Genomic DNA, 27,973 nt, shown 5'->3' with positions numbered 1-27,973 from the left:
GCGGGCGCCCACGTGGACGGGGAGCTCGCCGCAGACACAGAGCGGGCTTCGCGGGGCTTCGCGGGGCTTCTCCCGACCCGCCACCGGAGGAAGGCGGGGACCGCGCTGCCCCGCGGCAGGAAGTCGGCGCGCAGCTTCCGGCGCGCGGAGATGACGCGCGGCCCGCGCGCTTCCGCGTTGGGAGCCGGCGGCGGATCCCGGGACGCGGAGACCCGGGGTCCGGCAGCGGGGCGGCCCCCGGCCCAGGGCGGGGATGCATCGCCGCGGGGTGGGAGCTGGCGCCATCGCCAAGAAGAAGCTTGCCGAGGTGAGGGGCAGAAGGCCGACCCGAGAGACACGCAAAGTCTCGGAGCCGAGCTCTGTACCCTCAGATCGCCCCCCATCAGAATCTGACACAGGCTCCGCGGGTCCCGGGGAACTGAGCGTCTTCGGCTTCCGGTGGATTGCAGTGTCAGCATCCCCAGATCCCCCAGCGCTCTACTCCCGCGTTCCCCGATGGGACTACAGACGGGCCGTCTCTTTTAGATCCTCATCCCTCTCCCTAACAAAAACCATTTAAGAGAGACCCTCTTTTCATCCTTCATCCGAGGCAGTGCGAGTGGGAGCCCCCCAGCGCCCACTCTCACCTCACGCTGGTCTCTTTGTCTGACAGGCCAAGTATAAGGAGCGAGGAACTGTCTTGGCTGAGGACCAGCTGGCCCAGGTGAGTCGGTTGGAGGGCTCCAGGCAGGAAGGGAGACCCGACGAGGCTGGAGAGAACACCTTTCACGTAAACTAGATTGTTTGGATTGAACTAAGAAGAGGTATTTGGCACATCTCGATCTCTGGGCTGCTCAGATCTTTTACGGAACTTGCTAGTAACAGTGATAGCTCGCATCTTTGAGTCATTACATGCGTCCATCGCCCCAGGCACGCGTCCATTGTCTTTACATACACTGTCATGTTCATTCATCCTGATGGTCCTATCCGGAGGGAACTGTCGTCTTCCCGGTTTAGAATTGAGGACGTTCAAGGTGGTTTATCCAAGTTACATGAGTAGTAGGTGGTAGAGCTGTTTGATTTAGGTCTTTGGGGGCTTTCACTTGAAGTGCCTAAGAATAACGTGAAAATACTGCTTACTCTGTGCCACCCGTCACTGTCACATCTAGGTGCTACCAGAAGGATGTGTCAGGGATGGGGTGCGGTGCCTGCAGTTTGCTTTTCTGTCCGTGTCCTGAGTTTACTCAGTTATTGTGAGTGGTAAAGAAGAGGAGGAAAGAGTTAAGCAAGGGAATCGATCCTTTACTAAGGAAAGATAGTAGACACAGTCTGTGCTATTCAAAAGCTCCCACTGGGGCGACTGGGTGGCTCAGCTGGTTAAGTGTCCAAGTCTTGGTTTCAGCTTAGGTTGTAATCTCCTCGCTCAGCAGGAGTCTGCTGGAGATTCTCTCCTGCCCGTGGCCCTCCCACTTGTGCACTCCCACTTTCTCTTTCTCCTTCTCTAAGAGTTAGTATTACTATTAAGTAAATATTTATTTACTTAAAAAAAAAAAAAAGAAACAAAAGCTCCCCCTCATGGGGGGGGAGATGACATACAGAAATCAACTGGAAATGATATAATTCATAATATGTAGCAAATGAGGAGACGCTGGGCCAGGAGTGGTTACCCATGGTGGGTAGAACACAGGTTTTGTTAATTCGGGAAAGAGGAAGAATACTACAAATAAGTCCGAAAAGCCCCAAACCATTTGTATTTAGCTTTGGAAAAAATCTGGTAGAGCCACCTCTCCCTTTGGGATTTTTTATTTGGAGTTGATTCCCAAGAAGGTCCATGACTGAAAGTCAACACAGTCAACTCAAGACCCCTAATTCATGCCAGCCAGCCTTTTTTCTCCTAGGTAGCCTTTCTCTTAGTAGCTGAAGATTTCTTTCTGAATGCTGCATTCCCTCATTTTTAAGTCAAAATGGAATCCTTTTTTTTTTTTTTTAAAGATTTTATTTATTTATTCATGAGAGACACAGAGAGTCAGAGACACATGCAAAGGGAGAAGCAGGCTCCCTGCAGGGAACCTGATGTGGGACTTGATCCCAGGACTCCAGGATCGCACCCTGAGCCAAAGGCAGACGCTTAACCACTGAGCCACTCAGGTGTCCCAAGTCAAAATGGATTCTGTGGCGCACATTCCTTCTACTAAGTTTCTCTGGGAAAAAGAAAAAAAAAAGTACCACATTAGATGTGCATTCTGGTTGTTAGATGCATCCTGACTTTCGAACAGGAACATGTAGGGGAAAAATGTGTTTTATTTTTTTATTTTTACTTACTTTTTTCCCTTACATGTTCCTGTTTGAAAGTCAGGATGCATATTATATATATATTTAAGATTTATTGGGATCCCTGGGTGGCGCAGCGGTTTGGCGCCTGCCTTTGGCCCAGGGCGCGATCCTGGAGACCCCGGATCGAATCCCACGTCGGGCTCCCGGTGCATGGAGCCTGCTTCTCTCTCTGCCTGTGTCTCTCTGCCTCTCTCTCTCTCTCTCTGTGTGGCTATCATAAAAAAAAAAAAAAAAAAAAGATTTATTTATTTGAGAGAGAGAGAAGGAGCAGGGGGAGGGGCAGAGAGAGAAGCAGACTCCCCATTGAGCAGGGAGCCCGATTTGGGGCTTCATCCCTGAATTCTGGGATCATGAAGTGAGCTGAAGGCAGACTCCTAACCAACTGAGCCACTGAGGTGCCTCTTTTATTTTTATTTTTAAAAGATTTTATTTTTTAAAGTTTTATTTATTTTAGAGAGTGAGACAAAGTGTGGGTGGGAAGGGGCAGAGGGAGGGGGAGAGACAAGGTGAGTGCAGAGCCTGAGGTGGGGCTTGATCTCAGGACATTGAGATCACTATCTGAGCTGAAACCAAGAGTGGGTGCTTTTTTTTTTTTTTTTTAATTTTTTTAATTTTTATTTATTTATGATAGTCACACAGAGAGAGAGAGAGAGAGAGGCAGAGACACAGGCAGAGGGAGAAGCAGGCTCCATGCACCAGGAGCCCGACATGGGATTCGATCCCGGGTCTCCAGGATCGCCCCTGGGCCAAAGGCAGGCGCCAAACCGCTGCGCCACCCAGGGATCCCAAGAGTGGGTGCTTAACTGCATGCCACCCAAGCTTCCCAAAGATTTTATTTTTAGTTTTTTAAAGATTTGTTTATTTATTTGAGAGAGAATGTGTGTGTGTGTCTGTGTAAGCCAGGGGAGGGACAGAGGGAGAGGGCAAGCCGACTCCCCACTGAGCGCAGAGCCGGTTGCGGGGCTTGATGTCACAACCTTGAGATCATGACCTGAGCTGAAACCAAGAATAGGACACTTAACCTGTTGAGCCAGCCAGGTGCCCCCAAAGATTTTATTTTATTTATTTATTTATTTAAAGATTTTATTTTTATTCACGAGAGACATACAGAGAGAGGCAGAGGGAGAAGCAGACTCCCTGCAAGAAGCCCAATGCGGGACTCGATCCTGGATCCGGGGATCACGCCCTGAGCCGAAGGCAGACTCCCAACCACTGAGCCACCCAGGCATCCCTAAAGATTTTATTTTTAAGTAATCTTTACTCCCAACATGGGGCTCAAACTCAAGACTCCGAGATCAAGAGTTGCATGCTCTACCACCAACTGAACCAGCCAGGTGCCCCCAAAAATGTGTGTTTTAGAATTGAGGAAACATGGCATCCCAACCCAGCCAACAACGGAACCACGAAGGAAAGTTAGGGATAAAAAGAGAGGGAACAGTAGGGGTGCCTGGGTGCCTTGGTTGGGTGTCCGACTCTTGGTTTTGGCTCAGGCCATGAGCTCATCAGGCTCCCAGTTGGGCTCTGCACTCAGTGGAGAGTTTGCTTGAAGATCTCTCCCTTTGGCTCTCCCCCACGTTGTAGGAGCACGCAGGAGTGTTCTCACTCTCTCTCTCTCTCAAACTGATAAATAAATATTTAAAAAAACAAAACGGAACGAGAAATAGCCTAATGGTAGGCCTGGAGGAGATAGGTTGTTTCAGCCTTTTCCCTGCCAGTGGATTGGGATCTTATTTTTGCCATCTGATGATCCCTTGGTGGGGCTGCCCCGTAACCTCCTCCTGGTCCATCTTACAGATGTCGAAGCAGTTGGACATGTTCAAGACCAACCTGGAGGAATTTGCCAGCAAGCACAAGCAGGAGATCCGGAAGAATCCGGAGTTCCGAGTGCAGTTCCAGGACATGTGTGCCACCATTGGGGTGGATCCTCTGGCCTGTAAGGAGTTGTCCGCGGGGCTGTTGTGTTTTTCTAGGGTGCCTGAGGGAAGCAACTCATTTAGGTGTGACGACTGAGGTAGGGCATCTTCCAGAAGGCCCTCTGAGAAGGGCCTGCAGTGAGTGCCTAGCAGTTTGACAGGGACACTGGGGATGCCAGTGTGTAGGCTAGTGGCCAGCATACGTGACCCTCTCTTTAATTTTCTTTTTAAATTTTTTTATTTATTTATGATAGTCACAGAGAGAGAGAGTGAGAGGCAGAGACACAGGCAGAGGGAGAAGCAGGCTCCATGCACCGGGAGCCCGATGTGGGATTCGATCCCAGGTCTCCAGGATCGCGCCCTGGGCCAAAGGCAGGCGCCAAACCACTGCGCCACCCAGGGATCCCACGTGACCCTTTCTTGAGTGACCTACAGTAGAGTTTCTTCATAGCTATTTTTTTCCTTTATTAAAGATTTTATTTATTTATTCATGAGAGACACAGAGAGGGAGAGAGAGGCAGAGAGAGAAGCAGGCTCCATGCAAGGAGCCCGATGCAGGACTCGATCTCGGGTCTTCAGGATCATGCCCTGGGCCGAAGGCAGCGCTAAACCGCTGAGCCACCCGGGCTGCCCTATTTTTTCCCTTTATTAAAAAGATATTTAATTTTTTTTTTTTTTAGATTTTATTTATTAGAGAGAGCATGAATGGAGGGGAGGGGCAGGGGCAGAAGCAGACCCCCCCCAAGAGCCCGATGTGGGGCCCGACCCCAGGACCCTGGGATCATGACTGGAGCAGAAGGCAGATGCCCAACCAAGTGAGCCACCCAGACACCCCAAGATATTTTTAATGAAAGCAGCATGTAATCATGGGGTCAGTCAACAAAGGAGAAAAAGAGAAAGTACAAGACATTTGACTCTCTCCCATAGTTGCAGAAATAACTATTAACAGTGTAAGATAATCTTTCTGGACACCCTCATCATATTTATAAACTTTTTTTTTTAACATGTCCGATTATGCTATAATAACTACATTCTAACCTGTATTGTTTTTTACTTGATAAACTGTTCTCTTTAATGGATTTTTGAATGCCAGGTCTGCATATTCTTCCTCTCAGCCTTGTTAGACCGTATGTCCCATTATATTTCACTGTATAATTCAGGAAAAGAAAATTCATTTTTATAGTATTTTGAGCCAGAATGAGCCAAATAGAAATGCCTTTTACATTACCCTTGGGCAGCCCGGGTGGCTCAGGAGTTTAGCGCCGCCTTCAGCCCAGGGTGTGATCCTGGAGACCCAGGATCGAGTCCCACATTGGGCTCCCTGCATGAAGCCTGCTTCTCCCTCTGCCTGTGTCTCTGCCTCTCTCTCTCTCTCTCTCTCTCTCTCATGAATTAAAAAAAAAAAAAAAAAAAAAACCAAAAAAAAAAAAATTAGATTACCCACCCTTTATAGCCATCCAAGCCTGCTTCCTAGGAGGAATTTCCAAGAGTTCAACCATCTTGAGGATCCTGAGTAGTAAATGGTGCACAAGGGCTTGGTTAGGCAGGGAAGACTTCCCATAGGATAGATGTTTTAATCTAGCTTTGAAAGATAAGAAACCATAAAAACTAATATATAACTTAGCTTTTGTTTTTCTGTCTTTCAGCTGGAAAAGGATTTTGGTCTGAGATGCTAGGCGTGGGAGATTTCTATTACGAGCTGGGTGTCCAGATTATCGAAGTGTGCCTGGCTCTGAAGCACCGGAATGGAGGTGAGGCTGGCTAAGTCCTGCAGATGAGGCTTTGAACTTCTCAAAGGGAGAAACCCTTGAAAGGTGATCTTGTCCATCCTGTGATCTGCAGGCTGATAAGATCTGGAGAAGCTGTTAGGTCTACAGAAGCACCTTAGCGGCTTCATGTGGTTCAATCTCTGGCAGGTCTCCATAGCCAGGTGTGAATGGAGTTACTTGAATGATTGTCTCTATTCTCTAGAGATCTTCACTCAGGACGGTCTTAGCTCCTGGTTATTACAGAAAATAATAGAGAAGAAATAGACCTTTTCCCCTGATACACTATGCATCTGGGTTATGATTTTATCATTAGGTCTGTCCTGCAGCTCCAAGGTGGAGTGATGCCACATTTCTATGCCCCCCCAAAACGTGACCTAAAAATCGTCATCCAGCGGTGTCATCTTAATAAGCACTATGTTGAAGTTAAGAATGAAAAAAAAAAAAACAGTTACAAATCATTGGCTGTAAACAGATACAGCCTCAATGTTAAGGGAGTGTTTATAGTTTTCCAGAGATGATGCTGCCTCTGTTTTTATAATTTTGTTTTGTTTGGCTTAGCCATAAAGGTAATCCTCCATCTGCCTTCCTCCCCGCTCCTGTAGGTCTGATAACTCTGGAGGAGCTACATCAACAGGTGTTAAAAGGAAGGGGCAAATTCGCACAGGACGTCAGCCAGTAGGTCTTGCCTCCCAATCCCTGGAGTATAGAAAGGTCTTTAAAAATCAGATGGACGTCTTCTCCTTACTGCTCACGTGTCTAGGCTACTTTAGGAATGATTTTTATTCTTTATCATCAGAAAACATATTTTTTAGAAAACTGAAAATACAGAGAGATAAAGAACAAAAAACCACCCATTATTTCTCAACTAAGAGATTACAGCTGTTAACATTTTGGTGTATTTTCTTCTGAGCATTTTTTTTTCATGTGTATTACTATTTTGTAACATACTTGGGGCTTAATCTTGAGATTATCTTAGGTTGGAGACTAGCACACGTGCTGAGGAAGGCTGGGGAACAGTTGGGCTCAGAAGGTGGGGTGTTAGTTGATCTGGTTCACCAGCTTCTCTGTGTGACCTCAATTTGAGAAAAGGTGGAAAAAAAAAAAAAAGAGAAAAGGCTGTCAGTATGTGAGCTGGGTATATGGTCTACACATTTTGTGGACTTTCTTTTTCCCTAATTTGAGTTGTTAACCGGACCTGACTGGGCCTGACTTTCCAAATGGCAGTAATCAGCTGGGTTGCCCTCTGTAAAATGGAGAAACCTTTTCTTTCTTTTTTTTTTTTTTTGAGAAACCTTTTCTGTTTTGCCACTGTTCATGCAGCTCCCTTTGTCTCCTGCGTTCAGCTCATTCATTCACATTTCCTGATGGGCTCCCATGGGCATATTTTTGACCTCTGTTCGGGGTTAGCGTGGTTTGCTGAGCGGAGAGCCCCATACCTGTACTTTCTCCCTTGCTTGTCCAAGCACTGCCTGGTGCCCCCTGGCCCCACCTTCTTACGGACGGCACTGACTGTTACGCAGCCTTTTAGTCTTCTGTCAGGGTGTCCTGGCTGGGGCAGAGCCGAGACTGCAGGGTGGCTAGGTGTGGTCTGCCAGAGGTCCTGAAGCCGCTTTTCCTCACTTCAGAGATGACCTGATCAGAGCCATCAAGAAGCTGAAGGCGCTTGGTACTGGCTTTGGCATCATCCCCGTGGGTGGCACCTACCTCATTCAGTCTGTTCCAGCTGAGCTCAACATGGATCACACAGTGGTGCTGCAGCTGGCGGAGGTACTGGTGTGCCTTTCTGGCCGGGGGTGGGGCGACAGTCAGGATTGTCGTGAGGAGGGACTTCGGAAGCAGCTCTGACCTCCTCCCCGTCGAACAGGTCTTCTGCTGAGCCTGTCTAGGTGACGCACTACTCAGAGCTGTGCTTGTTTAGAAGACATTTATTGAGCAGCTACAGTGCAGAGCACCGGGCCAGGCTGTGGGGGTAGAACGAGGGGCACCAGAAATCCTGCTCTCAGGGAGCTTACAGTCTAGTGGAGGAGACAGAGATGCAGACAGTGAGCTGTATTTTCTTGGGTAGACAGATTAATTGAGGTCTTACTACTACTTTATGAATGGATTCTTCAAAACAGTGTTTAATCTGGTTTGGCATTCCCATTCCGTAAGTATACCCCACCCCACCCCCACCCCGAGTCTGTTCCTGGATTTAGGGAAGACATGTTAAGTTTTCCTAATTCTCTATAATGTAGAACAAAACTAAGCAAGGAGCTTCTCTTCTTGGGGAATGGGTAAGGTGAGGCAGGGAACTGTCGCCATTTCTTCTGGTCAGTTAATTATCTTGAACTTTTACCATACGTGAAGTTTTCTGAGAAAGTCTAATATTTTAATACCAGGGACCCTACTTTTTAAAACTGAACCCCACTGAGGTCAAAATAGGTTTGGGGGTCATTTATCCACTCCTACAGGACCTCCATTTTCATAAATCACTCTTCCCCCAACCTGTCACCCTGAAAGTTGCTTCTCTTGCTCCCTTTGCTGAGACTCCTAAACATTTTGTCTGTGCTCTCTTAGGCTTCACCCATGGGCAGTTCTCCCCCCCCCCCCCCCCCCCCCCCCCCGATCTGGGTAAATCAGGTATTGTTGGGCAGATGCTGGGTTCTTAGGAAAATCTGTCAGCTGACTCCCTGTTCCTCTTTCCTTCAGAAAAACGGCTACGTGACTGTCAGTGACATCAAAGCCAGTCTTAAATGGGAGACCGAGCGAGCCCGGCAAGTGCTGGTATGTGAATTTTGGAGTGGCCCAGAAGAGATGGGCCCCAGATGGGTGGATAGATAGCACATCAGCAGAAACTGCAGCCTTGCTGTGCTGGCCCCTTGCCTTGAAAGCTGCGGTCACCACTCAGAAGCAACCCCCGCATCCCTCTGAAGGTGGCACTCAGGGGCAGACTTCTCACTCTGCTGTAGGCCAGTCACCAATACCTGCTGTCTCCTCCGACCTGTAGAGCCCGGTCAGAGGGTTCATATGGTTCATATTGGAAGTAACACTGTTAATACAGAGTGAAGGAACTGTTACCTACTTAATTACATATCCATAAGTATATACTATTATACTGTATTATATAGTTAGCGTTTTATATATACAGGTTTCTTGGAACTAATGAAAGGCTGGTGTGAAGAAGGAGTAGCAGGCAAGTGTAACCCTGGCTTTTAATACCTTCTTTTTTATCCAGGCAATTAAACTACAGACTTCTTCTAGAAAGCGGGGTAACACAAACATCTGTTTAATGCTATTGGGCACAACCAGCCCATCTTGAGCCTAATTCCAGCTGTAGGAATTTTGAGTCCATTCTAAAGTAATACAGTCCTTCCATTAACTTCTCCATGAAGGTTTACCCGCAAGTTAACTGAAGTTAACCAAACAGAACCGTAATTAGAACAGTGGTCTCCTATTTTGCTTCAGGCAAAAGGGATCAAGGATTTGCTTAGGGCCATAGGGTGGACCTTTCCGTAGCTCTCCATTCTTTCTACAACGTCCCACTCTACTTGTCTTTACCCTCTTTCCCAGCAGCACAGATTGATTGGTGGCATTTTTCACATCACAGGCAAAGGTCAGGGTCAAACAGAACCAGGGATTCCAGGATAGTTGTGTAAATAAATATGTGAAGGCACTCACGTAGATTCAGTGTGAAAACCCCACTGAAGCCAGAATAGCAGTTTGGGGGTCATTTATCCACCCTACAGGAACTCCATTTTCATAAATGACTCTTCCCTCCAGGAACACCTGCTGAAGGAAGGGCTGGCCTGGCTGGACCTGCAGGCCCCAGGGGAGGCCCACTACTGGCTGCCAGCTCTCTTCACTGACCTCTACTCCCAGGAGATTACGGCTGAGGAGGCCAGAGAAGCCCTCCCTTGACTCTGGGAGTGTGGAATGGGCCCCAGCAGCAGGCAGGGGGAGGGAGGAGCTGCTGCTGAATAAAACCTGAATAACTTTGTTATTTTTTTTTTTAAAGAAAGTTCCAAGTTTTTTCTTCCCTCAATACTCTTCACCCATAATTTTATTTTAAAGTGCCTTCACGTTGCATCTTTACTGGAGAAAACTTCATTTATCCAGTAAGGATAACCTGAGTAACAGAGTACAGCAAGCACGTATGAAATGACCTGCGTGGGTCATCTGCAAGTTCATGGTAGAGCTGCGTCTAGAATGAAGGCAGTCTGTTTCCTGGCTAGACAGTTTCGTCTCTGTAGCCCTGGGACTTAAGTTATAGCCCATTAATTCAAACCTTGTCCTTATAAAAAGGTTTATCTCAGACAAGCAGACCCTAAAGGACCAGTAAGAGCCACTCGCTCAGTCCTTCTGGCTTGCTCTAGACCTTCTGGGTTCTGATGGACCTGGCTGAGTGTGAAGGAAACAGGTGTTAGAAACAACGGAACCTAGGACCATCAACCAACAGCGGCCACAAGTCATCGAGTTTCATCTTTGCTTTCCCTCCTGTGCTGATCACCAGGTTCCTCTAGCCTTAGTGGTGGGAAGGGCATCATTTACTGAACAGCTACCCTGTGCCATTTTATGAACACCTAATCCCCTCACAGCCACTCTCAGAGGCTCAGTAAGGTCTCCTTACATCTCAGGCGAGGAACTGACATAATCATTCCCCAGGGCCACCAGCTTACAAAGCAAAGCTAAGAGCCAGAGCCCATGTTCACTGGTGCCAGGGCCCTTACGTGCCTGTATCGTGGCTTCACATGGCCTAGGCTGGCAGGACACTCTACACATGGTCAGCCAAGAGGACAAGCCTCTGTGCCAGGCAGCAAAAATTCTTGAGCAACTAGGGAAGGGAGTGATGGATGAGCTAGCTGTATGAAGCTGTCTCCATCCTCTGAGTCCTGAATTCCTAAGGGCTGCTTTAGTGCCAGAAATCTGAAAACCCAGTTCACTGTGGATTACCCAGAACCTAAGACACCCTTTCCTTACCCAGAGCAACAATCTACATCTGCTGGTCTTCCTAGGACACGCTCACTTCCCAGTCTCTGCAGAAGGATCCCTTTGGAAGCAACTGAGGCCAAGATGGCACTCCTGTCCTTGACTGCCAGAGGTGGTCTCAAAAGAGGCTCTTCTACTTCTGGTTGGTGGGGAACTCGTCACCAGCAGCCCTGCTTCCACCCACGTCATGTAACTAGTTTTCAGCTTCTAGACAAAGCATTGAGCACTTTCTCTGACAAGTTTGACTTGGGCGAGAGGTGTGGTTGTTGAGAGGATCCCATTCTCCCTTTACACAAACCCTCCCACACCCATAGGCGCTTCCTCCTTCTGCCAAAACAAACTTTATTGCACCAAAAAGAAAAAAAAAAAACTTCATTTATGTACAGTCAGATATAAAGACATCTCTTGACTCCTGTGCATATATTTCCTCAACTCAAGATTAGGGCATAAAAGTCAGGCTGGTGTGCCAGACATGCTCTGCCCACGGCAGGGCCAAGGAGAGGATTGTCACTTGAAAGTGGGAACACTTAAATGGATGACAGACGACCACTGGACCAACAGACCAAGGGCATTCTTCTAAGCCCTGTACGAGCTCTGGGAGTGGAAGAGGGAAATTGGAAGCAGGGTCCCTTTCTGAAATCTCCCTATTAAGAGACCCAGTTTTAAGTATCCGAGATAAACTTCCGCTCCCCAAGCCCACTTCCTGTCCAGTTTCTTTGCTTCCTGCCCTCCCAAGTAGAACATTTTCCTCTGCGTTCAACCCGTCCCAAGCTCCCCCAGGGAAGTCCCCCGGCCCCTGGGCAGAGGGCTCCCCAGCAGCAGGCAGGGCAGGTATGGTTATCCTCTCCCTTACACGTGGCTGGATACTGACCGAGGCCCTGCGTCACATGGATCACCAACACCCCACTGGGAGCCATAACAGTAAGAATCTGGAAAGTATGGGGGAGAACACACCAAAAAGGGGAAGGCTGGATTTCCTTAGTGCCCAGTACAATGGGGCGCCTAAAGCACATTTTTCTGAGCCAGCCCACTAAAGGACCACTGCAGCTAGATACAGAGAAGCAACACAGCCAGGCGAATGCCCATGGGAGCCGGTGACAGAGCAGCAGGGGGGGTGGGGGAAGGAAGGGAGGCAGGAAGAGCCCAGAGTCCCAGCCCCAGTCCCTCTGCCCTTGGCGACCCTTGCTCCCCACGCGTTCCTGGGCACTGAAGTGAAGGGGGGGGGGGGGCACTGGAGGCTGGGGTAAAAATACACAAGGACAGCCAAACAGAACACAACAGGGCTAGCGTTGGTCTCCCCACTGCACCCCGCCCCCAGGGGAACCCCCTCATCGTGGCTAGGATTTACGAAAATCTGAGACTATTCTACATAGTGGCTCTCATTCCCCACACACAGCGGCTGGCTGTGTTGGGAACTTTTCAAATCAGTGATTGCGGGAACAAAATCAGCTTCTCGTGCTGCCTGTGCAGGCTTTACCAAGACCTCGGTTCAGTCCTGGTCACATTTACCTTCTGTCTTAAATCTGGAAATGGGCGAGGGAATGGGGGGTGGGGGGCAGAGGAGAAAGGTGCTCAGGTGCTAGGTAAAGCTTACTGATCAGCAGCCTAGACTCCACCACTGTTCCTTCTCTTTGGTCTGTCTAGAACAGTGACTATAAATTAGGAAAAACAAAATTATGCTGGCCCATGGGAAGTAAGGGCAGAGGAGGCAGGGAGAAAAAAGGGCATCGGGAAGCCCTGCTTCAAGACTGCAGACAGACAACCACCCAGACTGCTTAAGTGTCACAGACAGCCCCCCACCCAGAGCTCCCTTCCAGATATCCCCATAAAGCATTCGGGCACACTCCCTCCTGGACTTCCGGCTTCTATCCCCCACCTGTCCCTAAGGAGCTGGCCCTGTGCAGAGGTGTGTCGGTTGTTTTGTTTTTGCCAGAGGCCCTCGCCCTGGAGGTGCTCCTGCATAGGTACCGTGGCCCCTGCTACGGGATGAACAGCCCTGGGGGCTGGAGAGCCGGGGAGGTCAGAGCGGAAGAGCCTCCCCACTCCTGCGCCCTGGGATCCGAGCTGGCTTGGTTCTTGCCATCTTGCGGGATGACGTCACGTTTGGAGGGAGATACACAGTGCCTCTCCGTCCCTGGGGTGGGGGGGAGGGACTTGGCTGGGACTCTTGAGTGGGGGGAGGGGAGAGGGGAGCAGGGTCTAAACCCTCAGGCTCCCATGCAGGTCTGTCTCTGTCCCAGACGAACTGCTATCAGAGTCCATTTCGGCGTTCTCATTATGGAGCCTCTCCAGCACTTTCTGACGAATCAGTCCCAGACGCATCAAGAGGGACTGGTAGTCAAAGTGGCCACGCTTCTCTCCGAAAGGGTCCTGTGGGGGAAAGGAGACAAGCGGGATGGAAGATTCTCATCTGGGCAGCTCATCCTAGACAGTGCAGCTTTGGGCCCGTGCTGGACTCGCTCAACTTCCCAGGCACGAGACTAGAAGAGGCTATGGCATTACAGTCCCTGACCGCAGATCGCATACCCTCTGACGAGGAATATTATGGCACGTTTACCACCCCAGATAGATCTGGCTTGGGCCAACATTAAAATGTGCTGGTGTTCCCTGAAAGTGAGCCAATGTGGAGAAGGGGGTCACGGGGAAGACGACATAGGTAAGAAACAGAAATTCAAGACCAGAACTATAATCATTAAGTATGTCTGTGTTTTCAATTAACTTCCTAAAAGACATACAAGGGAAATATTATTCTGCTTTCCCTCTATCCAAAAGGGTAATTTGTCTTTCCAACATCATGGGCGGGTCTAGTACTCAGGAGTTCTGACTTTCAGAACTAGATAAGCACCCATACACTCTTTCAGAGAGATCAGTCACTACCATCCTGTCAGGTTTCTAGGCATCGCTCCAGGGCCACCCAGCCTTGATCCTAGTCCTTGTTATTCTAGATCAAAGATTTCCAGACATTTTGTAGTAAAGGGTTAACTGTTCTGAAAGTCTCAAAAACAACTAGGGTTGGAGTAGAGGAGATAAACAAAAGAACTTAAAATGCTGTAGAGAATATGGCAACAAAAGTAGCACGTGGCAGGGTTTAGACAAGTGGAGACATCTTTCCTTGAGAGTCACAAAAAGGTACACCATTTTTCCCTCTCACATTCTGCTTCTTCCACATTTAACTATTTCCACACTTCTGCCCACATATCACCCTCATGATTAGGGACCAGTGTACACAAGTCACAGTCATTGTGATTACAGCCCACACTTTTCACTTCCAAAAGTTACACTCCCCAAAGGCTGAACTCCAAACTTACTTTTTCAAATCTTCCTTTCTTCATCCTTGGCTCCATTTCTACCCACGTCCCTCCTCCCCAGATGCTGCTCGCTCTTCCCTTTCCTTCTCTGATCATGAGTTATTTTTCCTCCACAGAGTGAATATTGGGAAATGCTTTTGAATAGCAGGAATGAGAATTCCTGATGGGGAACGAACCATGGCAGGCATCACATATGATATACTCTGCAAAAGGGGTCAGGAGCAAGTTAACCCTGAAAGGGCCTTGCTCTTTGAGGTTTTGTTTTGTTTTTATTTTTTATTTATTTATTTTTTTAAATTTTATTTATTTATGATAGTTGGAGAGAGAGAGAGAGGCAGAGACACAGGCAGAGGGAGAAGCAGGCTCCATGCAGGGAACCCGACGTGGGATTCGATCCCGGGTTTCCAAGATCGTGCCCTGGGCCAAAGGCAGGCGCCAAACCGCTGCACCACCCAGGGATCCCTTGTCTTGTTTTTAAAGATTTTATTTATTCATGAGAGGCAGAGAGAGAGAGAGAGAGAGAGAGAGGTAGAGACACAGGCAGAGGGAGAAGCAGGCTCCATGCAGGGAGCCTGATGTGGGACTCGATCCCGGATCCCAGGATCATGCCCTGAGCCAAAGGCAGATGCTCAACTGCTGAGCCACCCAGGCATCCCATGTTTTGTTTTTTTAAAGTCATCTCTACATGCAACGTGGGGCTCAAACTTCCAACCCCAAGATCAACAGTCACATGCCCTTCTGACAGAGCCAGCCAGGCGCCCTTGCCCTTTGAGTTTTCATGTGGCAGATGGGTGGGGAAGTCCTTGAAGGAAGGACAGGGAAACTACTATTTCTAAGCAGCAGCTGAGGACAGAACACATTTACTGCTACTGCAGTAAATGCTGCTGGGGGAGCCTGGGTGGGCAAAGCATCTCAGCAAGAAATGGAGAGAACCTCAAGAGGCCTCAGTCACTCATCCAAGTCCATACAATTCTAAGCAAGACCATGAGTAAATGAGCCAAAAAAACATAAGAACTAGTCCTTAGGGACAGGAGGAGTCTCACTCTCTTAACAACCACATTTTTTTATATTTGAGCCCATTTACAATTTGGTTTAATAAGAATCTCCTCTTATTTTTTTAAATAGGTTCCAGGCCCAAGGTGGGACTCAGACTCACAACCCTGAGATCAAGAGTCAAATGCTCTAGTGACTGAGCCAGCCAGGCTCCCCCCAAGAATCCCTTTATTATTATTATTTTTTTTTAGAATCTCCTCTTTAAAACAAGCATCAATCCTGTATTCCTATTGGAAGTGGATACACATTTCTCCGGTTGAGGCAGAGAGTAAACAACCACTTACTGTCATTTGTAACAGCAATCTTTCAACATATAACACCACATACCCAGTGTTTTCCTGGGCCTTGTTCTCCGAGTACCCTTCTGAGCTAGGGACAGAACTCCAGTAGAGAACTCACCATTATAATCACTAAGATTCAGAGAGGGCTGAATGTTCTTGGTTTGAAAAGACTACTAAGAAGGGCAGGCCTTCTGAGCTACAAAGGATGGTTCAGACTCTACTTATGAACATCTAGTTTATGCCAAGACAGAAGCAACTCCACAAGAATGAGACACATTTGTCTCCTCTCTGGGCTATAGAGACTCAGATGAACCAAGATCCCTTTGGCTCTGAATTCTCTTAAGAGATGCAGAGGCTATCCTTGTGGGGGATTTTACATGGTCTGCTGCAGAGCCTTTGGCCTTAGTGGCAGGGGCTGCATTACCTGCATAGTCTGGCCTTGAAGGTGTAGGCGATCTTTGCAGGCCACCTCATAGAAGTCGTAATACTCCAGAAAGGACTTCTCCATCACGCCTCTGGAGAACAAGCAGAGAAGCTGAAGTTAGAGACACAGTGTGCACGGGATCATCCCTTTACCATCTAACTTACTGCCAAATCAAATAGAGCTCCCAAGCCCGGATGTGATATCCTACAAAGACCTTTCTTTCTTTTCTTTAAAGATTTATTTATTTTAGAGAGAGAGGGAGCAAAACAAGGAGGGGCAGAAGGAGAATCTCAAGTAGACTCTATGCTCAGTGTGAAACTCAACATGGGGCTTGATCTCATGACCTGAGCTAAAACCAAGAGTTGGACACTTAACCGACTGGGTCACCCAGGTACACCCCTCACAAAGATCTTTCAATGGAAAATGGAAAAAGGAATAGATGATGACCGAAGGTGATTTCTCGTATTCCTTAGGTATTATTAAAGGAGGATAACCGGGATGCCTGGGTGGCTCAGCGGTTGAACACCTGCCTTCTGCCCAAGGCGTGATCCTGGAGTCCCGGGATCGAGTCCCAGATCAGGCTCCTTGAGTGAAGCCTGCTTCTCCCTCTGTGTCTCTGTCTCATGAAATAAATAAACAAACACACAAACAAACAAGGATAACCATTAATACTGACCATTTAAATCCCAACTTCACAACTTGTGACTCTATCTCATTTGTTTTTCATAGGCCATCACTAATCCCAAACCTTACTCAAAATTCTTCCAAAAGGTTGTTTTGATAACTGTGACTTTGTTCATCTACTTTGAACAGTTACAAATAAACTCAAACACTGAGAAATAGATTTGTTGTGAAGGGCTCTACACCTCATTTGGCTGTAGAACAGTAAGGATCTTCAACAGGTCCAGGCGCTCATCAAATTGGAGTCTCCCTAAGGGTGTGGACTATGTCTTTTCCATTAGGCTTGGCACTCTCCTAGAATCAAACAGCTCTCTGAATTTCCAAGTGACCCTCAGCCACCACTCTTTATTTATTATTATTTTTAAAGATTTTATTTATTTATTCATAGACACAGAGAGAGGGGCAGAGACACAGACAGAGGGAGAAGCAGGCTCCACACAGGGAGCCCGATGTGGGACTCGATCCTGGGTCTCCAGGATCACACCCCAGGCTGTAGGCGGCGACAAACCGCTGCGCCACCGGGGCTGCCCGCCACCACTCTTTAAAAAAGCATGAACCACACAGCTTTCGTTTTCTGATCTCTGGTGCCCAACAGTGGATTTTGACTCAAAGGTTCTCAATGGTATGAACCAGCTAAATCTTCAACAGTAATACCCAGTGCCAAGTGGGCGCTCTTGGCACACACATACCGTAAGGGCTCAGGGCAGGGACACTTTCCTTCCATCATGTCACAGACCGCCACTCTGATGGTCTCATGCCGGATACATTCATTGTAATTTTTGCTGTCTCCTGGATGTCTCTCCTGTAATGTAAAGGACATTGGGTGTCCAAAACAAAATTTAGGCAAAGAAAAAGTAAATAGGAGGAGGCTTCAGGATTAATATGGTGTATGTGACCCAAGCAAACAAGGGTACCTTTCCAACTATATGGCAGATCCATGAAGATCCAACTCAAGTTTTTTTGTTTTTTTTGTTTTTCCCAACTCAGTTTTTATTTTTGAGATCATCAACCTCCCCCCATGCATGCCAATACCCATCCTCTGTTAGAGGTCACTTAACCTGTAAGCAGCCAACTAGACACATCAAATTTTCCTAAGGCTGAAATGAGAGGCCTCCGAAGTAAAGATTCTATGGGAAAGAACCCAATGTTAAGAATGGTGGTGGGACAAAAACATAAACATGTCAATAGGAGTCTCAGTAAAAAACCCTATAAATATCTGGATGCTTCCCAGCCAACTCCCTTTTATTCTGCAGGGTTCCATCATTACTCAAATCAACTACTATGACTCTATTGGAAGTAAAACTTGAAGTTTCCAAAAGAAGACTCCAACGCTGAGAAAGCCATTATGAATGTGTGGGTATAAATGGAAGGGGGTACAGTCTTCCAATCTCTTAACTCCTCCTTTACTCTTCAATGCTCCTCCTCATCACCAACCCAGCAACCAGAACCTTGGGCCCTGACTGAAATACATCATGAGCAGGAAAGAGATAACATACCCTCAGTTTACCACCATGGTTTCCAAAATGCACCACAGCGAGATCACAGGGGTGCTGGGGATTTAAACTTTTTGAGGAAAACCACAGTATTCACCACCTGTCAAACACTGTGAGAACCACTAACTTGAGCTCAGTGGGTCAGTTCTGACATTAGACTGCATGATATTCCTTTCAATGACACATTATCTTTGTGAAGCTGGACTGTCAATCACTACTCTGGTAAATAGCAAGCAGCATACATAAACAGTAGGGAAGAGTAATGAGGGTGGTGGATCCAATTGGATTCCAAGATCTTCAAAGTTGTGTGGTATCCAACAAGTGTACCCTTCCTGTCATTAAACCATTTTAGTTATTTAAGAAAGAAGTTGTCTGGACCTAACTGCTTTTTTTTTTTAATAAATTAATTTTTTATTGGTGTTCAATTTACCAACATACAGAATAACACCCAGTGCTCATCCTGTCAAGTGTCCCCCTCAGTGCCCGTCACCCACTCACCCCCACTCCCCGCCCTCCTCCCCTTGGACCTAACTGCTTAAGAAACAGAACAGCCAGGCACTTCCGTCTGCCTGGGGAGCTGTGAAAAAGCCACCTAGACACCAGGGGCTGTGAACCAATAATGTTTGGGAGTACTAAGAATCAATGTCCCATCTCTTAAATTCCCAAAGGAAAGACCCTAAAATCAGCTCTTTGGTTAGCAAATGAGTTCCTTTTCCATTTCTACCTAATCCTAAAATCAAATACACTATTTGTTTGGAAAGGTGGTTTTGGGAATAACTTTTGTTGTTCATACTTAAAGGGTATTCCCTGCTGTTCCGGTCGATAAATGAACCAGGAATGGCATCATTATTTCAAATAGTGCGAAAATTAAACTGTTTTAACCACCTAGACAGAATTATCATCTTTGGGGATGATCACTGGAATTCTTTCCCAAGTAATCTTGGCAGGCATTTTGAAAGGATGGAAGAACTCTGGGCTCCTAGGCCAATATTGGGTTCTACCATGATCTATGTATCTTTGTGAAAGTGAACTAACCTCTCCATGTCACCATCACCTCATCTGAAAATGGGGATAACATTTACCCCAAGTTAGTACAGTAATCTCCACACCCAGCATGGGGTTTCAACTCCCAACCCTGAGATCAAGAGATGCAGGCTCTTCCAGCTGAGCCTGCCAGCTGCCCCTACCTCAAATTAGTGTAAAGCTTAAATGGAATATTATATATTCCACACACACATACACACACACATATAGTTATCATATATAAAAATTTGACAGCGGCTGGCATATAGCACACCCCTGGAAAATGCAACTCTCCTCTCCCTTCTCTTTGGCAGCGTTGACTAAAATATTCTTCCCCTAGCTGATGACTAGCTCCTTTGGCTCTTCAGAACTTTGTAAACACCTAGCTGAGCAGTAGTCACTACAGGGAGTACCTTAAAGGGATACTGGAGGATGGACATATACAAAACCCACCAGTTGCAACAGCCCCCAAAGCAGGCTTAGAATTAGTGTCCAGATGACTCTACTGATTCCCACCTTGTAGATAACACAAGTCAAATGGAAATAACTGGACATTGTTATTGTAACTTACAAGGAAAAAAAATCATTTTTAAGGAACACACACCAACTCCTTTTTTCTCCTATGGTGACATTAAACAAACAAGCAAGCAAACAAATGGGACCTTTAAGCAGACCTCTCAGATCTCTTCAAACCCCATCTTCTACTCCCCAGCTGGCCCCTCTGGCCTTACCTGCTCAAAGCCAGGTTCATTGTGATAGGGGTTCTCAGTCATTAGGGATTGGATGGAGATGAGCACAGAAGAGATGCTCTGGGCTGGGCTCCAGGCGGGGCCAGTCCACGTACTGCAAAACAGCAGAGGGAGGGAAGAGGGTGAGGCCGAGAGTGATGGTGGAGGCCACCACAGAAAGACTAGTGCACCAGCACCCTGGGCCCTGGCAGCACCCGCTCAGTAAGTCAGTGAGTCAACGTTTCTCTTTCACTATTAATGCTCTGGAATTTCCCAGCCTGTCTCTCACCCTCATTGACCAGAAATCAGTCAACTGCCTAATCCTCTTATCAAGTGGGACAAAAGGAAAGAGGGTAAAGCAAGCAAGAAAACTTTGAAGGGATTTTCATTGGGCCTAGGAAAGAAACAGTAGCCAGGGAAGGTTCTATTCATCAAAATGGAATAAATAAGGTAAGAAAACACCAAAGGCAATCTAAGTGTTAAGCTCTGTGGATCTTGGAGCTGGCTTATTTAGGGGTGGTGAAGGGGTGAGGGGAGAGAAGCTCAGCACAGAGGCACGGAGGGGGTGGTGCATAGGGGGGTGGCCTGAAGGCACCTGGTCAGGGGCAGTGGGTGGGGTTTGATGACCAGGGTCCTGCTCTGTAGCCAGCCCCTGAAGAATGTCAGGCTCTCTGAAGACCATGGAACTCTGCCAGAGGACAGGGAGGGGAGTTAGGGGCACTTCTAGACTGCGAAGGGTCTGAAATAACATATGGAAACCATCCTGAATAAAAGAGAAGCACCAAAATTGCTCCTCTCTTCCATATACCTGATCGAGTACTAGGCAGAGGGAGGGCAGCTTGGACATTCATGACATTTCTTTTTAGCTCAATTAACTGAAGAGGAGGCACCTGATCTGGAAGTGGAACACAACCTAAGCTATGACTGGCTTGCTCAAGTTAACTGGCCCATTCCCTCTTCCTATTAACTCGAGGAAAGCCCAGTTAAGTAGTGTGGCACAGCAAGCTCATCATCACCATCACCACCTTCACCACCAAGGCTTGCTCTTCAGAACCTCTCAGCCTGCTCCCCTCAGCTCTGCTCCTCCAGGAACGCCAGGTCCTGTGCTAAGACTCCACATACTCCGGGAGTCAAGCCAACAATGTAAATTTTCATTACATTTCTTTTGTCAGGCAGCCCCAATCTTTTTTTCTAAGTAGGAAGGAAAGGACTGAGGCTGATGGAAGAGTCAACTAGGAACACATGGGAATTTTCTATCCTGTGAGTTCTTGTGGTTAATGTTCAATTTCAGGGTAGCTTATTTTCCACCCAAAACACTTCTGCTACTCCTACCCCGCCGTCTTACTTTCCCTGGTTCTACTGTGAGCTGATGTTTGCTCAAAATCGTTTTATACTGGCCCAATGGAGAACCTAGTACAAAAACGCTATCACAAACAAATGTCATGTAGAAACAACAAGTGAATATCCTCACCACTGTGGGCTATGTCTACCACTATCCTACCAGATAAAAACCCTAACAACATAAAGGACCGCTTTAAGGACAACCTCCTTTGAAGGACTTCCTCACTGCCACCACCACAGAACATGTCCCTGGGTCTGAGAGATTAAAAATATAAATAAATAAAATAACTCCTGTCTCCAGTTTGGGTCAGCTGCCTTTCCCCACACACACCTGGAAATATGCTGGACAGGAAAGAAAAAGGTATCACCAGTTCTGGCAACTCTCCCAACTTCAACCTGCACTTGTCCTCTGCCCCAGGGAAACTCAGACCACACAAACACCGCCAATCCAGAAGACACTGTTTCCATTCTGAATTTTTAGCCCCCAAAGGCAGTTAAAAGGGAGCGAGTGAGAACCGCATGAAGCAAAATCTCAGTAGCACCCAGAAACAAAATGTACTTGAAACTTGGATTTCTTATCTGATATGATTTCCAACCTTAGACGTTTTTCATTCAGTTGTTAAAATATCATGATCATCTTCATCACCACCGCCGCCTCCAAAGCCACTCATTGAGAGACTCAGAAACAAGACACCCACAATCTTAAATGGCACAGATCTGCAGCCTTTCTCAACCTGTTCAGGAGAGAATGAAGCCCTGATGCCCTAAGGGAGTGGTTCTCAAGCTGAAGTATGCGCCAGAAATCACCGGGAGAGCTTGTAAAACACAGATTGCTAAGCCCTCCCCTAGAGTTTCTGATACAGTACGTCTAGGGTGGACCCTCAGAATCTGTAGGGCTACAAGCTCTCCAAGTGCTGTTGCTGGTCAGGGAGAACCACTTCACTAAGGCATCCATTGTAGGTCATACATGAACTTCTCTCTTTTGCACTTAGAATGATACTAATCACGTACCATCCTGGGGAAAATTGAGGAAACAGTCACTCCAATCATTTTCTGGGTTCTGTGGTTCAGATGAGGAACCCCGGTTGATAAAGGCTGGCCTAGAGTAATTATTTGCTAACAACCAACTTGGCCACTTAGAAGTCTCCTCTTACCCTAGAATACTCAAGCAGACTTTCCCATTGCGGTAGAAGTTGGGGTTAAACCTCACTGTGTTATTGCCCGTTGTCATCAGTTTGACCCGAGGTGGGTGGATGGGATAGTCGGGCGGACACCGAAACACGAACAGGAAGAAACCCCCTTCATAAGGAGTGTCAAATGGGCCTGTGATCAATGCATGAATCTGCAAAATAAAACCCCATCTCAAAATTGTGAGGTGATGTCCCATCCCAACCCCTCCTGGCTTCCACTTGCTACCCACACCAGCAGCAGGACCTTCATCTAGTATATCATTCCATATCCTCACCATGCGGAATGAACAGCCTGTACTCACTCATACTAATAAATATGTTTGGAATTTTAAGAAATCCCATTACGGTGGAGTGGCATCTTACTCAGTGGTTAACGTCTAAAGTTAGAGCCCAAGATGAAAACTGAATGTAGTCAAAAATCACCCTGAATGTCCCTTAAAACTCCCTGTGACAGCATAGGTTTTTTTTTTTTTTTTAAGACTTCCCTGATCAGTGTTACATGTAACAAATATACATGGAACACCACTGCACCAACTAAAATATGCAACTGTAAAATATTATCCTAGCCCGTTTAGTTTTAAGAATCTAATATATACTTTTACTGAGCATGTCTGTTTGGATTTGCCTAGGTTAATCATGTGTCTGAGGCAACCCCACCCTCCATTTAGGAGGCACAAAGGGGAGTAAGATGAACGGAAAAGAGCAAAGGGATTGGCGGCCACAGTGCCAGTTTACAGTGCAGAGCTGAGGGTTGTGATGGAGGCCTAGGGTCTCTGTTGCCTCCACAAAGAAGCAAGCCTACTGTGGGAGGATGTAGCTCAGGCAGCAGTCAGCTGTGTCAAAGATACCAAAAAAAAACAAAAAACAAAAAACGGGGAAAACTCAGGGTCCATTTGGAGCCCTTAGACCATCACCAGAAATCTTCCCAACACTGTTGGTTAACTTAAAAAGAAAAAAAATCGGCAGCACTTAGAACACTCAACTTTTGTCCTCCAACCAGGATCACTGAACAAGCTTTCCCCTCCTGAAAGGAAGAGAACTTGAACTGACCCCGTTATATTTCTTCTCCTACAAAGGCTGCTAGCCACTTAAGTCTGCTCAGAATTTAAGCAGCAAGACGAAAAAGGACCAGCAATCCAATGCTTCAGTCCCTACTCTGCCCTTGGTGGCACCCAGGAATATCTTTCAGCCCTCAGGCATTTGGAATAGCAAGCTCAAATGGCATCAACAGGACATCAATTCTGGGACCCTAGGGACTAGCATATTAACACTGATACTTGACTGGACAAGATGTCCCAGGAAAAATATTTCTAACCACAAAAAAAAAAAAAAAAGAAAAAAATCAATTTAAGGGAAACTTATTCAAAACAAAATACACATATCTACACTACAAAGTCAGAACTTTTACCGTATGAAATCTGAAACCATGGAAGAGTTTTCATTTAAACAATATTAGATTTAGGAAATCTTGATTTCTTCCCAACATTAGTTTAAGTGAAAAATTCACTTCTGAGGGTAGAGCGCTCAATGACAGAGAGGCCTAGGCATCTATGCCAGGGGAATTTCAGCCTTCTCTGTGTTTGTGTATGGAGGACAAGACAAGAATGGTCTTTGGAGTAGAAAGGACATTCAAAAGCAACCAGTTGGGCAGCCCCGGTGGCGCAGCGGTTTGGCGCCACCTGCAGTCCGGGGCGTGATCCTGGAGACCTGGGATCGAGTCCCTCATCAGGCTCCCTGCATGGAGCCCACTTCTCCCTTTGCCTGTGTCTCTGGCTGTCTCTCTCTCTCTGAATGAATAAATAAATAAATAAATCTTTAAAACAAAACAAACAAACAAAAAAAGCAACCAGTTAGGGATGCCTGGGTGGCTCAGTGGTTGAGCCTCTGCCTTTGGCTCGGGACATGATCCTGGGGTTCTGGGATTGAGTCCCACATCGGGCTCCCTGTACGGAGCCTGCTTCTCCCTCCGCCTATGTCTCTGCCTCTCTCTCTCTGTGTCTCTCATGAATAAATAAATAAAATCTTAAAACAAAACAAAAAAACCCCACAAAAACAACCAGTTAGGGGATCCCTGAGTGGCTCAGTGGTTTAGCGCCTGCCTTTGGCCCAGGGCGTGATCCTGGGGACCTGGGATCGGGTCCCACGTCGGGCTCCCTGCATGGAGCCTGCTTCTCCCTCTGCCTGTGTTTCTGCCTCTCTCTCTCACTCTCTGTGTCTCTCATGAATAAGTAAAAAAAAAAAAAAAAAGTTAAGAAAAAAAACCCCAAAACAACCAGTTAGGACAAGAAGTCTGAACAAGGTCCTTTGAGTATAAACTCTATTCACTCAGGTTTGCCTCATGCCCAACCTTCTCTGCATCAGACTTAGAGCACCATACTTGAGTCCAGAGTGACAGGGTAGGGGAAGAATTGAGTAGAAAAATGAATAAGATGACTATATAACCTAACATCCCAAGTGGAGCATTTTTGAGAGTGAATGAGTGGCCCTAATAATAGTTAATCTGGGACAAGAGGCATAAACAGGGATTTTCCAAGCCAACCAGACCTACTGGCACCTGAATAAAAGACACCTGTTCAAGGCTCTGCTCCACCTCACTGTGTGACCTTGGGCAAGCCACTTACTCTCTTGGGATCTTAATTTATTCATTTACGTAATCAGAAATGTGAGCTGAATAATCTTTCTGGACCCAATTTCCCAATAGTCCCCAACCCCCTCCAAGTTACATACCTTAGTCATGTCAACAGTATCTGGTACAACGAACATTCCTGGAGGAGGCTCCTTATAAATGGACATGATATCCCTGTATAACATCAAGAGGAGGTAGGGAAGGGAGTGAGGGAGAGAGAGGAAAAAAGGGGAATCCCTTGAGCAGGACAGTTGTTACACCTCAATGAGGCCAGGGCTTGAGAAAGTGGTGCTTGGTACCACAAACGTCTGCACTGTCTTGTTGGCTGAGAAATCTCAGCTGAGTACTTGTCAGGCAAGCAGAGAGCAAATTACTATCAAAAGGGCATTGTTTCCTCAGGAGGAGGGGGGAAAAATCAGAGATCCCAGTGGCATCAGATGTCACCCTGGAAAAGCCACATCCCATTTACTCTCTTCCTCCCACAGGGCAATTCATTCACTCCCCACCTCCGAGATTCCCAGGTACTACAACTGAATGCTAAATGAAGACTGTTCAGTAACTGGGAAGACATAATCAACTCCACTAAAAAAATGAATCCCATAAACCATACAGTGAGCCATTATTGGTCAGAGGAATACACAAAGCAAGTGAGCTAGCAAAAAGCAATAATGGTCTTCTTGCCCAAAACACCGACAGTGTAGAGATCGCTTCAGACTGGAGAAGGTACCCTCCGCAATTGCTGAGAGTCCCACATCTGAAAAATGACATGTAGTGGCTACCACAGAATCCATCAGTTGTGAGTTAGGGTCTAAAGGACATTCTAGGTGGGAAAAGACTCGGCAGGGCACATAGGGACATAAACTGCAAACAAGTGGGAGAGCAGAAGAAAGAAGTATTGGCAGAACTCAAAGGTAGAAATAAGGATTGGCAGACTGAAGTGGATGGAGAACAGGAGTAGAAGGGAGTGCTGAGGTTCTGAAGTTAGAGGTGGTGACCCTGATGGAGCTGGCATCTGTGTCAGGCACTGGGCCAGGTACTTTACACACAATGTGCTGCTTAATTTTTATTACAACCTTGAAAGGTAGGTAGAGACATCTGAAGGGACTTGCAGCGTGTGTGTGTGTGTGTGTGTGTGGGTGAGATCACCTAGTTGAGGATGGCTGCAATGAGGGGGGGCAGGAATGAGGAGAGGCAGAGACTGGTCATCAGGAAACAGGTTTCAGGCTGAATAGCGGCTCAAAAGCATTACTCTTTTCCTATGCAGTTAAGTACTACGCTAAGCATTTTTGCAGAAACATTATCTATTAAATGATAGGATCTAAGATCAGTCACCCAAGAAATAAGCACAGAAAGGACTTGGGTCTTTGTTCCTGTATTTGAATTAGGTATATTTGCTACAGAAAACTAAACCAGATGAGCGAGAGGAAAAAAATACAAGAAAGTCTTGAGTGGGATAATACAAGCCAGAGTGAGGCTGGGTGGGGGAAAAAGCCTGCATTGCTGGAACAGGTGTGAGAGTGGATAGCTTTGGGGTTCTGGAGAAGTGGTTCAAGGGGAGATTGCGGGTATGTAAGGGAAGCGATCCAGATTTGGGGAGACGGCTTGCGGAGATGGGGAATCAAAAGAAACGTTGGCCTCGACTCTGAAGCCACGGAAGGCAAGCTCTCTCTCTACGTGTGTTACAAACGGGGCTCGGGAGGAGACGACGCGGGGAGGGGGGGCCAATGGGTGGGGCCTCCGGGCAGCATCTAGCAAGGCTGGAGTGGGGAAGGGGGGAAGAGAGGCGGCGCGGAAGGCGGGAGGGGGTGTTGCTGAAGCGCGAAAGGGTCGGGTTTCGGGCGGGAGGTGTGGGGGAGGGTGTCCGGCACGGAGACGGGAGGGCTCCCGGGAGGTAGCCGAGGGGCGGGGTCGGACCTGGGCAAGCGAGGAGGGGTTTGGTGCGTGTGGAGCTGCGGGCGGGGGGGAGAGGGGACTTGGATCGCGACGCTTTGGGCTGGCAAGACGTGGGCCTTGGAGCTGGGCCGCCGCGAGGGAGGCGCGAGGCAGCGGGCGAGGTGGGGGGTGTAGTGGGAAAAGGGGGGGCGGGGAAGGTCGAGCCCCGGAGCTCGGGGCTGGGGGAGGAAAAACCCCGGCTCACCGCTTGATCCGAAGTAGACACTGCGGCGCGGTTCGTTCGCCGTCCCAGTCGGAGCTGAGTGTGGGGTCCCAGTGGCTAAGCAGCGCGGCCCCGTGGGCAGCGGCCGAGGGCGGGAGCCCGGGCAGCGGAGCCAGGCCGCTCCCCGGCCCCCCGGCCCCGCCCGCCGCCGCCGCCGCCGCCCACACATCCGGCAGGAAAGGCGGCCCGAACCCGCTGCCGCTAACGCCAACAACACCGGCGACGCCGCTCGCCCCGGGGCCCGCCGCCCCGGCGCCCGCCGTCGCCGTCGCCGCCTCCTCAGTTGGACTCTCCGCCATCGCTGCTTCGCTTCCGGGACTGCTCGGCAGCACGTCCGCCGACCAGAGCGGCCGCTGCTCCCTCCCGCTCCCGCACCACCGAGAGCCGGGCCAGAGTGTCCCCACCCTCCGCTTCCACAGCCCGGGCGGCGCTGGCTCCGCCCACCCCCGCCCGACCAGCGAGAGGCGTTCTGCAAGAGCGTCCACCCACGGTCCTCCAGGGCGAGAGGGGGTGGGAACTGGGCCTGCGCGGGCCCCCGCGGTGCGGGGGTGGTGGGGGGGTGGGGAGCCTGTGAAGCGTGCCGGGACGCCCCGGGGCGGCCGAGAGCTCAGCGCCCGGCAGCGTTTTATTTTCCAGTGTGGCAAGGAGAGGAAGGAAGGGCCATAGAGACCCCCCCCCCCCCCAGTCGCGTCGGTGGGTCCGGATTGGGG

The 27,973-nt window shown here is 48.1% G+C and overlaps 3 protein-coding genes across 6 annotated transcripts in view; 1 reads left to right on the top strand and 2 right to left on the bottom strand.

Moving 5' to 3' along the window:
* Window positions 1–149: 149 nt before the first annotated feature.
* On the top strand, window positions 150–9,974 carry SNF8 (SNF8 subunit of ESCRT-II). Of its 2 annotated transcripts, XM_025440867.3 has the most exons (9): window positions 150–307; window positions 653–703; window positions 4,108–4,246; window positions 5,873–5,977; window positions 6,598–6,670; window positions 7,621–7,762; window positions 8,684–8,758; window positions 9,123–9,167; window positions 9,755–9,974. In XM_025440867.3, the coding sequence occupies exons 1-8, from the start codon at window positions 254–256 to the stop codon at window positions 9,135–9,137; spliced, it is 654 nt and encodes a 217-aa protein (XP_025296652.1). In that variant the 5' UTR covers window positions 150–253; the 3' UTR covers window positions 9,138–9,167; window positions 9,755–9,974. The 2 variants fall into 2 exon arrangements, with proteins under 2 accessions (XP_025296652.1, XP_025296651.1); XM_025440866.3 differs by lacking the exon at window positions 9,123–9,167.
* Window positions 5,785–27,973, bottom strand: part of ATP5MC1 (ATP synthase membrane subunit c locus 1) — a 33,175-nt gene continuing 10,986 nt past the window's right edge. For all 3 annotated transcript variants that reach the window (XR_007413210.1, XR_007413209.1, XR_007413211.1), the window contains exon 6: window positions 5,785–7,287. The gene's annotated coding sequence lies outside the window, so the exon portion shown is untranslated. The remainder of the gene's footprint in view (window positions 7,288–27,973) is intronic.
* On the bottom strand, window positions 7,903–27,681 carry UBE2Z (ubiquitin conjugating enzyme E2 Z). Its single transcript, XM_025440865.3, has 7 exons — window positions 27,246–27,681; window positions 25,210–25,282; window positions 22,447–22,634; window positions 19,955–20,066; window positions 17,397–17,509; window positions 16,027–16,117; window positions 7,903–13,330 (listed from the first exon to the last, which is right to left on the bottom strand). Exons 1-7 carry the CDS (start codon window positions 27,560–27,562, stop codon window positions 13,160–13,162), a joined length of 1,065 nt encoding a protein of 354 aa, XP_025296650.1. The 5' UTR covers window positions 27,563–27,681; the 3' UTR covers window positions 7,903–13,159.

This window comes from Canis lupus, chromosome 9 (assembly GCF_003254725.2).
Source record: "Canis lupus dingo isolate Sandy chromosome 9, ASM325472v2, whole genome shotgun sequence".
Classification (NCBI taxonomy): Eukaryota; Metazoa; Chordata; class Mammalia; order Carnivora; family Canidae; genus Canis; species Canis lupus.
The sequence above is the reverse complement of the archived record's forward strand: the minus strand, read 5'-3'. Positions and strand labels throughout refer to the sequence as shown.